The sequence below is a fragment of the Equus przewalskii genome, unplaced genomic scaffold (genome assembly GCF_037783145.1).
Source record: "Equus przewalskii isolate Varuska unplaced genomic scaffold, EquPr2 ChrUn-10, whole genome shotgun sequence".
NCBI lineage: Eukaryota > Metazoa > Chordata > Mammalia > Perissodactyla > Equidae > Equus > Equus przewalskii.
Genome location: NW_027228747.1, coordinates 3,747,219 through 3,757,104, shown reverse-complemented (window position 1 = coordinate 3,757,104; position 9,886 = coordinate 3,747,219). Strand labels below are relative to the sequence as shown.

The following is a 9,886-nucleotide window of genomic DNA, read 5'->3' as shown; positions in this document are numbered from 1 at the left end:
CCTCTTTTTACAACTGTAATCAAGCCATTCCCTCGATAATTGTTTTAGCCTCCTCAAGATTCATCTCCCTTCTTCTTGCTGTGCTTAATGTCTTCCTTCTCTTGACTCTTCGTGGGAATAAAGAGCAACAGTCTTCTATCTCCCCTTATCCTCAGCCTTTCCTTTAATTGTTTCTTCTTCCAGAACCCTCCTTATAACATACTTCTGTGTCCCTGATTTTGCTTATGCTCAAAAAGTAGGCCCAAGATAGTCTTAAAACCAAAATGATTTTTACTGTCACTGTTTTTTTTAAAAGATCAGCTTCCAGGATATAAGGAATCTAGAAAGAAGAACAAATTGTCTTGCTAGACTCCCCCAAAACGAGCCACTTTAGAAAATATACGCTCCTCCCCAAAACCCTCCCCCACATAGTCAGAGTTTTTCTTTTGGGCAAACCTGCTCCTTGGGAAGGGAGGTGGCAAAACCTGTTTGAAGGTGAAGTTACCTCCCTTCTACACCTCCCTCCTTTGAGGCAACAGCAACAACAGCTCAGGCAGAGAAAAGGGTACAGAAGTGTTGGGGAGCTGGGACAACCAGCTCCCTGACATTTCCAAGTGTTTAAAGAAGGAAACGAAGACTTGTGACGATGGGAACTATGCAAGAGGCAGGAGAAAAGACATTCGATCTTGGGTAAGTAAGATCTCGGTTAACTTGATTAGAAACACGGAGTCACTAGTCTTGAGGGACTTTCCCACCATCCATTTCTCACAGGTCAGATCTCAGGTTCCTAGAGGAGACAAGGTTGAAAGAGAGTTAATTTGCAGAGAAGGGATGGGGGTGGCTCTGGGTAGGAAATGTCAGAACGGTATGGGAACTGGGGAACAGGGGATTCCACATAATTCCCTTTTTTTTTTTTTTTCCTTTTTCTCCCAAAGCCCCCTGGTACACAGTTGTATATTCTTCGTTGTGGGTCCTTCTAGTTGTGGCATGTGGGACGCTGCCTCAGTGTGGCCTGATGAGCAGTGCCATGTCTGCGCCCAGGATTTGAACCAACAAAACACTGGGCCGCCTGCAGTGGAGCGTGCGAACTTAACCACTCGGCCATGGGGCCAGCCCCAGCCCTATTTTTTGTTGTTGTTTTTTTTTTTTTGGAGGAAGATTAGCCCTCAGCTAACTACTGCCAGTCCTCCTCTTTTTGCTGAGGAAGCCTGGCTCTGAGCAAACATCCATGCCCATCTTCCTCTAGTTTATACGTGGGACGCCTACCCACAGCATGGCTGCCAAGCAGTGCCATGTCCGCACCCGGGATCCGAACCAGCGAACCTCGGGCCGCCGAGAAGCGGAACGTGCGAACTTAACCGCTGCGCCACCGGGCCGGCCCCCCCCAGCCCTATTTTTTTAAAGGAAGTTTCTATATTTTGTGTCTGATAAATCTGCCCCTGTTCTGTTTTCTAACCCCCACACTCCAGAATGGCCATCAGGAAAGGTGACCTAGAACTAAGTTTTGGTCCAGGTTCTCCTTCCCAGCAAATCTCTCTTCCTCCTTACTTTCTTCCCCCACCCTTCCACCTATGGTGGTTTCCCCTAACCACTCCCCGGCATGGAAAGGCAGGCCTGACTAGGTGCCATCTTTCCCAACTTTGCCCAGTGACAGCTGGGCAGGTCTGTCAGGTTCCAACCAATTGTAACGTGGAATGCCTCTCACCCCTAGCGTGTAGGTGGAGCAACTGCCACGGAGGTAAATATGATTAGCTTTACATTCCCTCCTTCCTTGGCTCCTAAACCCAACAGTTAGGGTGATCTGTTTCCAGCAAGTGGTAAAGGTGGTATAAATATCTGTCTAGGAAACAAGACCTGAGTTCTTTTTAAGGCCTTACCTCTACTCTGTACCTTAGTTACTGTTCTTCATGCCAGTGTCTCCTACCTACTCTCCAGTTCCCTTAAGACACTGCCTATTTTTGTCTCATGATAATCTTTTCTTCCTGGGGACTATCTTAGGGTCAGGGAGAATGCAGAAGCAGCAGGACTAGCAGCATCCCCAAGACTTGGGGAACTGGAGCCGAAGGAGGAATGGCAGGATGAAGAATTCCCTAGGTGAGGAAGTGTGAGGGAGGTTGGGAGAAGGGAGGGATGGTTACAAATGGAGGGCCGGGATGGTAAATTAGGGCTTGAAGGAAAGAGGTGGGAAAAAGAAAGCAGAGGTGGTGAGAGAAAACTGACAAGGTGATACCTGGCGTGATGCCTTTAACCTGTATTTCTGCCCCCATTCAATCTTTTCCCCTCTAGATTGCTTCCTGAAGAGGCTGACCCTTCTGAAGATCCTGACTATCCTAAAAGAGACTCGCAGGCAGGTAGGTAAAGTAGAACGTAGGCCTCCAGTTCTTGATTCTAGTCCAGTGAAGGGTTATGCCACCCTTATCCCTTTGCAGTTCTATTTCCCTTTTCCCAAATGTCCCCTGTGTTAGTCCTTCTTTAGAATTCACCCCATATCATCACTTCCATATACAGGCATTCTGACCTCCCTCCGTCAACACACATCTTTCTATTCTCTTCTTCCTCCAACCCCAGGCACCCCCAGCACTTTAGCCTTGTGTGGCCGGCGCCCCATGCGCAAGCGTCTTTCTGCCCCAGAGCTGAGACTGAATCTGGCTAAGGGGCCTGGAGATGCTGGAGCTTCTCCCACCCACTCTGTACCTTCCTCTTCTGATGGCAGTTCTGACCTGGAGGTAGACGAATTGGAGACACCTTCAGACTCGGAGCAGCTGGACAGTGGACATGAATTTGAATGGGAAGGTGGGAAAGAAACCTGAGGACTGAGCTGGTAGAAGTAGAGGCCAATGTTAAAGAAGCTCAGGATGGATTTAGTGGGACTAAAGTTAGAACTAATAAGGTGGGGACCAAGAGGTAAAGTCAGCAGAATTATTTCTTCAGAATGGAAAAGTAGAGCCTGTAAATCCAACGTGAGAGTAGTGTATGTGTGTGGGGGGTGTCCTTTGTTTATCAGTTCATTTATTGAATGACTATTACATGTTATCACTGAGCTAGAACTGAGTTATAAAGATGAATAAGATAGTTCCCACCCTCAGGGAATTCTCTAGTAAGAAATAAACATGTCTACAAATAAGTGCAGTTAAAGGTAATGATCTACGTGTGTACAGAGTACAGTGCAGGCAGGGAGAAGGAAGAGGTCAGTTTTGCCTGAGGCGTTAGGAAAAACTTTGCAGAGAGTGATTCTCAGCTGATGTTTATCATCTCAGAGTTGGAGACACATTCTAGATGGAAGAAGCAACTTGAGCAATAGCATGGCATGTTGGGGAATTCAAAGCATTTAGCATGACTTTTTAGATATTAAGGAAAACTTTGTTTCTTCTCTACTCACGACACTTCTAACACCAAAGTGTGGGTTTTCCCCACACCAACCAGTTCTCCAACTCTCCAGACACCAGTTGGTTGTCCTGCAATTCAGTTGTGACATTTAACTGGAGTTAGCACAGACCCCACAGGTAACCAGCTCACCTTCAAGACTGCCCCCAGGCTTCAGATACCAATCACGTGTCCAGGATCTGGACATCACCTATGTTTCTGACCAACTGGCTATAAATCAGATTCCCACTACCCCCTCCTCAGGCTTGATAATTTGCTAGAATGGCTCACAGAACTCAGCAAAACAGTTTACTTACTAGATTACAGGTTTATTATAAGAGGATACAACTCAGGAATAGCCAGAAAGAAGAGGTACATAGGACAAGACACATGGTAAGGGGTGTGGAGCTTCCATGCCCTCTCTGGGCACACCACCCTCCCAGCACTTCCATGTGTTCACCAGTGTGAAAGTTCTCAGAACCCCTTCGGTTCGGGGCTTTTTATGGAGGCTTCATATGTAGGCATGACTGATTAAATCACCGACCATTAGTGATTCTTTTTTTAAGTGAGCTAATTTATCTATTTATTTTTTCTCCCCAAAGCCCCAGTACATAGTTGTATATCCTAGTTGTAAGTCATTCTAGTTCTTCTATATGGGACGCCACCACAGCATGGCTTGATGAGCGGTGCATAGGTCTGCACCCAGGATCCGAACCTCGGAACTCCAGGTCATGGAAGCCAAGCCTGCAAACTTAACCATTCAGCCCTGGGCCAGCCCCCATCAGTGATTAACGCAACCTCTAGTCTCTCTCCCCTTCCCAGAAGTCAGAGGGTGAAAGTTCCAACTGTTTTTTTTTTATTATTGTGGTCATAATAGTTTATAACATTGTGAAGTTTCAGTTGTACATTAATATTAGTTGCACATAATAAAGTGTGCCCCTTCATCCCTTGTGCCCACACTCTACCCCTCGTCCCCCCTGGTAACCACTAAATTGTTCTCTTTGTCCATAAGTTTGTTTATATTCCACATATGAGTGAAATCATACAGTGTTTGTCTTTCTCTGTCTGGCTTATTTCGCTTAACATAATGCCCTCAAGGTCCATCCATGTGGTTGCAAATGGGACAATTTTGTCTTTTTTTTTATAGCTGAGTAGTATTCCATTGTATATATATATATATACCATATCTTCTTTATCCAGTCATCAGTCAATGGGCACTTGGGTTGCTTCCATGTCTTGGCTATTGTGAATAATGCTACAGTGAACATAGGGGTGCCTAAGTTTCTTTGTATTGTTGATTTCAAGTTCTTTGGATAAATACCCAGTAGTGGGATAGCTGGATCATATGGCATTTCTATTTTTAATTTTTTGAGAAATCACCATACTGTTTTCCACAGTAGCTGCACCAGTTTGCATTCCCACCAGCAGTGGATGAGGGTTGAAAGTTCCAACTCTTTAATCACATAGTTGGTTCCCCTGTCAACCAGCCAGTTATCCTTAGGGGCTTTCCAGAGTCACCTCATTAACATAAACTCAAGTGGCTGTGAGAGGCTTGTTATGAATAACAAAAGATATTCCTTTCACCTTTATCATCTAGAGCTGTTTCAGGAGCCAGGGACAAAACCAAAATATATATTTATTATTATATCACAGATATGTAGGGGTGGGAGGTGAAGAGAGAATGACAAAAGCTAGTGCTCTGTTAAGTAGGAAAGGGTCAAGTCCTGGAGGTCCTTGCTACAATGCTAAGGAGTTTACATTTTATTCTATAGGCAATGGAGAGTCACTGATTTTTTTTTTTTTGGTAAAGCTTCAGTGCATGGTTGTATATCCTAGTTATTAGGGTTTTTATAATTCTCTATGTGAGCTGCTGCCACAGTATGACAACTGACAGGTGGGTCATATGGTTCCATGACCAGGAAACAAACCCAGGCCATGGGGGCACCAAATCTTAACCATTAGACCACCAGGGCTGGCTCATTGAATGGTTTTAATTGAGGGAGTAACATGATTGGATTTAACCACGCTGAAAAGATTGGAAATAACCTGAATGTCCACCAGTAGGGTATTAATTCTATTATGGTGCATCCATGCAATGGAATACTAAATACTAGGCAACTTTTTTTTTTTTTAAGGAAGATTAGCCCTGAGCTAATATCTGCCGCCAGTCCTCCTCTTTTTGCTGAGGAAGGTTGGCCCTGAGCTAACATCCGTGCCCATCTTCCTCTACTTTATACGTGGGACGCCTGCCACAGCATGGCTTGCCAAGTGGTGCCATGTCCACCCCCAGGATCCAAACCAGCGAACCCTGGGCCGCCGAAGTGGAACATGTGCACTTAACTGCTGTGCCACTGGGCTGGCCCCCTAGGCAACTATTTTTTAAGATGAGGCAGCTCTTTCTATTGCTATGGAAAGATAATGCAGAATTAGTAGGTATGGTATATTGCCATTTGAGTAGCAAAAGTAGAGGAGCAAAGAAAGCTTGCTCTAGTGGTGGTGTAGAGGGTGAAATGGAGGAAAACAGACTAGAGGCAGGGGGACCAGTTAGGAGGCTAGTACCAAGGCCAGGTGAGAAATGCTAAGAAGCTGAACCAGGACAGTAGTTGTGGAAAGAATGATAAAAGAATATAATGGAGGCAGATAGAAGAGAATCTGGGGTCCAATTGGCTTGAAGGCTGATAGAAAAGAAAGAGTCTCGGGTGACATACAGTTTTCTCAGGCAGCTAGATGGATGGGGTCATTCATCAAGAAAGGAAATATGGGAGGAGGAAGAGAATAAGTTTGAGTTGCACTTTGGGTCTGGTAACTTGGAGATGACAGAGACACAAAATAGAGATGTCCACTCTAGGCAGTTAGGGAAATGGGTCTGGAGTTAGAAGTCTGGGTTAGAGAGGCAAATTTGGAATCATCACCTTCCTGGGGGTAATTGAAGACATGGGATTAGATGAACTCACCCAAGGAAGAGCATGGAAGAGGAAATAAAGAATCCAGAAAAAAACCTGATTCTGGCAAGGGCCATCTACCTACCATAGTGCAACTTTACCTCACGGCCACCGTGTAGTGGAAAGGTGAGGGCAATGAGCTGCAGGAAAGAAACTAGCAAGCAGTTGAGTTGATTGGACAAACTAGAGCTAGAGTCATGGGAAAAAATTGAGGAATGAGAGTTTGGAGTAAGAAACTCTGGAATCTGGCGAAGTTACAAGATGCTGAAAGTGTGTTTTCTGCCTTGTTGATCCTTCCCCATCCCTCTCTTTTAGATGAACTGCCCCAGGCAGAGGGTCTGGGGGCCAGTGAGGCAGCTGAAAGGCTGGGCCGGGGTTGTGTGTGGGATATGGCTGGAGAAGACGGTCGTCACTGGAGGGTGTTCCGAACAGGACAGCAGGAGCAGCGAGTGGACATGACTGTCATTGAGCCCTATAAGAAAGTCCTATCTCATGGAGGTAAAGGCTAGCGTAAGCGGAGGTTTAAGAACTGTGACTTCTTAAATAAAATGCCTAAGCGCGAAACTCAGTTATTGGGTTCAAAATCCTTCCTGCAACTTCCAGAGTCCCTCAACCTAAACAGATATACTGTCTGTCAATACATATTTGCTGACTGAATGAATATTCCCCTTATCCTCTCCAGGCTACCATGGTGATGGCCTCAATGCTGTCATCCTCTTTGCCTCCTGTTATCTACCCAGAAGCAGCATCCCCAACTATACTTATGTCATGGAACACTTGTTTAGGTGAGACGGAAGGCCTGAAAGGATCCAGGGTGAATGTTAGGGAGGGAAAAGGGAAAAAGAACCCCTTCCATGATCAGTAGCTGATTGTAGAGTCTGTAATAATGTCCCTCTCACTCCCTAAAACCCCAAACACATACCTTCCCTGACCATTTCGTCCCCCCAGGTATATGGTGGGGACTCTGGAGCTGCTTGTAGCTGAAAATTATCTGCTTGTTCACTTGAGTGGAGGCACAAGCAGGGCCCAGGTTCCACCTCTGAGCTGGATGCGCCAGTGTTACCTCACTTTGGATCGGCGGTGAGCCTCTAGGACAAGAGGGCTATAACTCTCTTCCTTATCTTTTTCTTTTCCATCTTTCCATCCTTTCTTCTTCCATTTAGTCCCTTCCTCTTTTCTTTTCTTTGTTTTTTTTTTTAAAGATTGGCTGGGCCAGCCTGGTGGCACAGTGCACATGTTCCACTTCGGCAGCCCAGGGTTCACTGGTTCGGATCCCAGGTGTGGACATGGCACCAATTGGCAAGCCATGCTGTGGCAGGCATCCCACATATAAAGTAGAGGAAGATGGGCATGATGTTAGCTCAGGGCCAGTCTTCCTCAGCAGAAAGAGGAGGATTGGCAGCAGATGTTAACACAGGGCTAATCTTCCTCAAAAAAAAAAAGATTGGCACCTGAGGTAATAACTGTTGCCAATCTTTTTTTTTTTTTCTGCTTTTTCTCCCCAAACCCCCCCCCCAGTACACAGTTGTATACATATTTTAGTTGTGAGTCCTTCCAGTTGTGGCATGTGGGATGCTGCCTCAGTGTGGCCTGACGAGCAGTGCCATGTTTGCGCCCAGGATCCAAACTGGCGAAAAAGTGGGCCACCAAAGCGGAGCGCGCGAACTTAACTACTCGGCCACGGGGCCGGCCCCCTTCCTCCTGTCTTTGTCTCTTTACACCCCTTTCCAAGCCTGTCCTGTCTTCTGTCCTCTCTTGGAGTCAGGGAAATCTAGTTTCAAATCTTGCCTTCACCATGTACTGGCTGTATGACTTTGGACGAGTCACTTAACCTTTCTGGGACTTGGATTCCTTATCTGTGAAATGGCAGTGATAATACCTTTGCCCCTAGGTATTTGTGAAAATCAATGTGGCATACTGCCTAGCACATAGAAGGCACCCCTGCCTTTCTCACAGTCTTGCCACTTATTTTACGTTCCACATCTCCATTGTCTTCTCTGCATTCATCCCTGACCCATATGTCTCTTTTCCCCGGATGTTCCTTTTTTTCCCTTTCTTCCCCCCATCTTCCCATCACTTGCTTTCTCTTTCTTCTTACTCCTTTTCTTTTTTTTCTCCTCATTGGTCTTCCACTTGGAGTTTTATAAGTAGTCCTGGTCATGGAGGGATGGAGAAATGTACAAAAGGGACTTATGCGAGGGAAGGGCACAGGAGGAAGATGGGGTAGAGAAAACCAGGCTGAGGGATTCTGAGAGGAGAGTTTCCTAAAACTAAGGCGCACGGAGGAGGGCTAAACAAGATAGATGGAGTTGAGATTGCAGTTAAAGGAATGGGGATTAAACCCGACTGCCAGAGAAATCTAGAAATCAGAGGAGAAGTGAAGGAAGTTAAAGTACAGAAGGTAGCTCCACCTCATCTTCAGGCCTGAAGGTCGGAGAAGAATAGGATGACCTAATGTTCCTCTTCAGCCTCCGGAAAAACCTGCGCGCCCTGGTGGTGGTCCATGCTACGTGGTATGTGAAGGCTTTCTTGGCGCTTCTTCGGCCCTTCATCAGGTACTAGCTCGGGGGACAAGGACCCGCCTTGCCCTTCTCCCCATTTTGGAAATCAAGATTGAGAACATATTGCCCCACCCTGACTTTTCCTAGCCTTAACCACTCTCTCCTTATTACATTTCCTTTTGTAAGAGTCTCCAAGAGCCCTCTTCCCAGTGTAAAACACATTTGGTTTATCCTCTCTTTTCAGTTCCAAGTTCACACGAAAGTTCCGTTTTCTGAACAGCCTGGGAGAACTGGCCCAACTCATCTCCTTGGATCAGGTCCACATTCCTGAAGCTGTCAGACAGTGAGTCCTGAGCTTAAGGATAGAAGTTTGGGGTGGGACGTGTAAAACCAATTCCTACTTTCCTAATACCTTGGGAGAGAAACATAGGAACTAAAAGATAGAGCTCCTGCTTTCAGATGCTTCAGTGTATCTGGGAAAACTGCACACACCCAGAGGAGAAATTAAGGACACCACTGTAGCCAACAAGAACAAATGAAAACACTATTGTAAGTGCAGGAGTAATCATAGCACAGAATTTAGAGATTCAGACCAGCCCTAGAAATTAGGATAGGATATGTTGGCAGTTAATAGGAGAGAATATCCTATTCTCAATGGGGGAGGGGTGCAGAAAGCAAAGAATCCTAAATGAGTGACCAACTCAAGCATCCAGTCTTCCAGCTCTTCCAATTCACCTGCTTCTCTCCCCAAACCAGTGAGTAAAACCGAGGTGCTGCTCCTGTGCCACTTTATTTATTTATTTATTTATTTTCTCTCTTCTCCTAGGCTGGACTGGGATCTCCATGGCTCAGGAGGGACCTAGCATAGGACTGGAATAAAGGGCCTTAGGACCAAGAAAAGATATTGATCTGCCTACACCCTAACCCTGAAACATCTAAGCTGCTTAATAAATCATCTCATTGTCAACCTCAGTACCAGTGGATTTTCACATCTCAATGGAGTGTCATTCCTTCCACCACCCTGCCTTCAAAGCAGGGCTTTGAGGTCCTGAGTCTGATTTGCTGGGTGACTTTCATTTCAGCTGTAGGGTACATGTAGTG

General features: G+C 45.8%; 1 protein-coding gene across 2 annotated transcripts; it reads left to right on the top strand.

Annotated features, from left to right (window-relative positions):
* Window positions 1–137: 137 nt before the first annotated feature.
* On the top strand, window positions 138–9,757 carry BNIPL (BCL2 interacting protein like). 2 transcript variants are annotated; one of them, XM_008514950.2, is made up of 10 exons: window positions 138–669; window positions 1,978–2,073; window positions 2,266–2,330; window positions 2,548–2,772; window positions 6,600–6,782; window positions 6,967–7,069; window positions 7,233–7,364; window positions 8,753–8,839; window positions 9,030–9,128; window positions 9,612–9,757. In XM_008514950.2, the coding sequence occupies exons 1-10, from the start codon at window positions 626–628 to the stop codon at window positions 9,646–9,648; spliced, it is 1,071 nt and encodes a 356-aa protein (XP_008513172.2). In that variant the 5' UTR covers window positions 138–625; the 3' UTR covers window positions 9,649–9,757. The 2 variants fall into 2 exon arrangements, with proteins under 2 accessions (XP_008513172.2, XP_008513173.2); XM_008514951.2 differs by lacking the exon at window positions 7,233–7,364 and having other exon boundaries at window positions 310–669.
* The last annotated feature ends 129 nt before the right edge of the window (window positions 9,758–9,886 follow it).

Excerpts from the sequence above, each read along its gene's own strand:
- BNIPL (XM_008514950.2), top strand. The coding sequence starts at position 626 with ATGGGAACTATGCAAGAGGCAGGAGAAAAGACATTCGATCTTGG. Across the intron at positions 2,331-2,547 it reads TAAAAGAGACTCGCAGGCAG|GCACCCCCAGCACTTTAGCC; the intron begins GTAGGTAAAGTA and ends CTCCAACCCCAG. Across the intron at positions 8,840-9,029 it reads CTTCTTCGGCCCTTCATCAG|TTCCAAGTTCACACGAAAGT; the intron begins GTACTAGCTCGG and ends CTCTCTTTTCAG.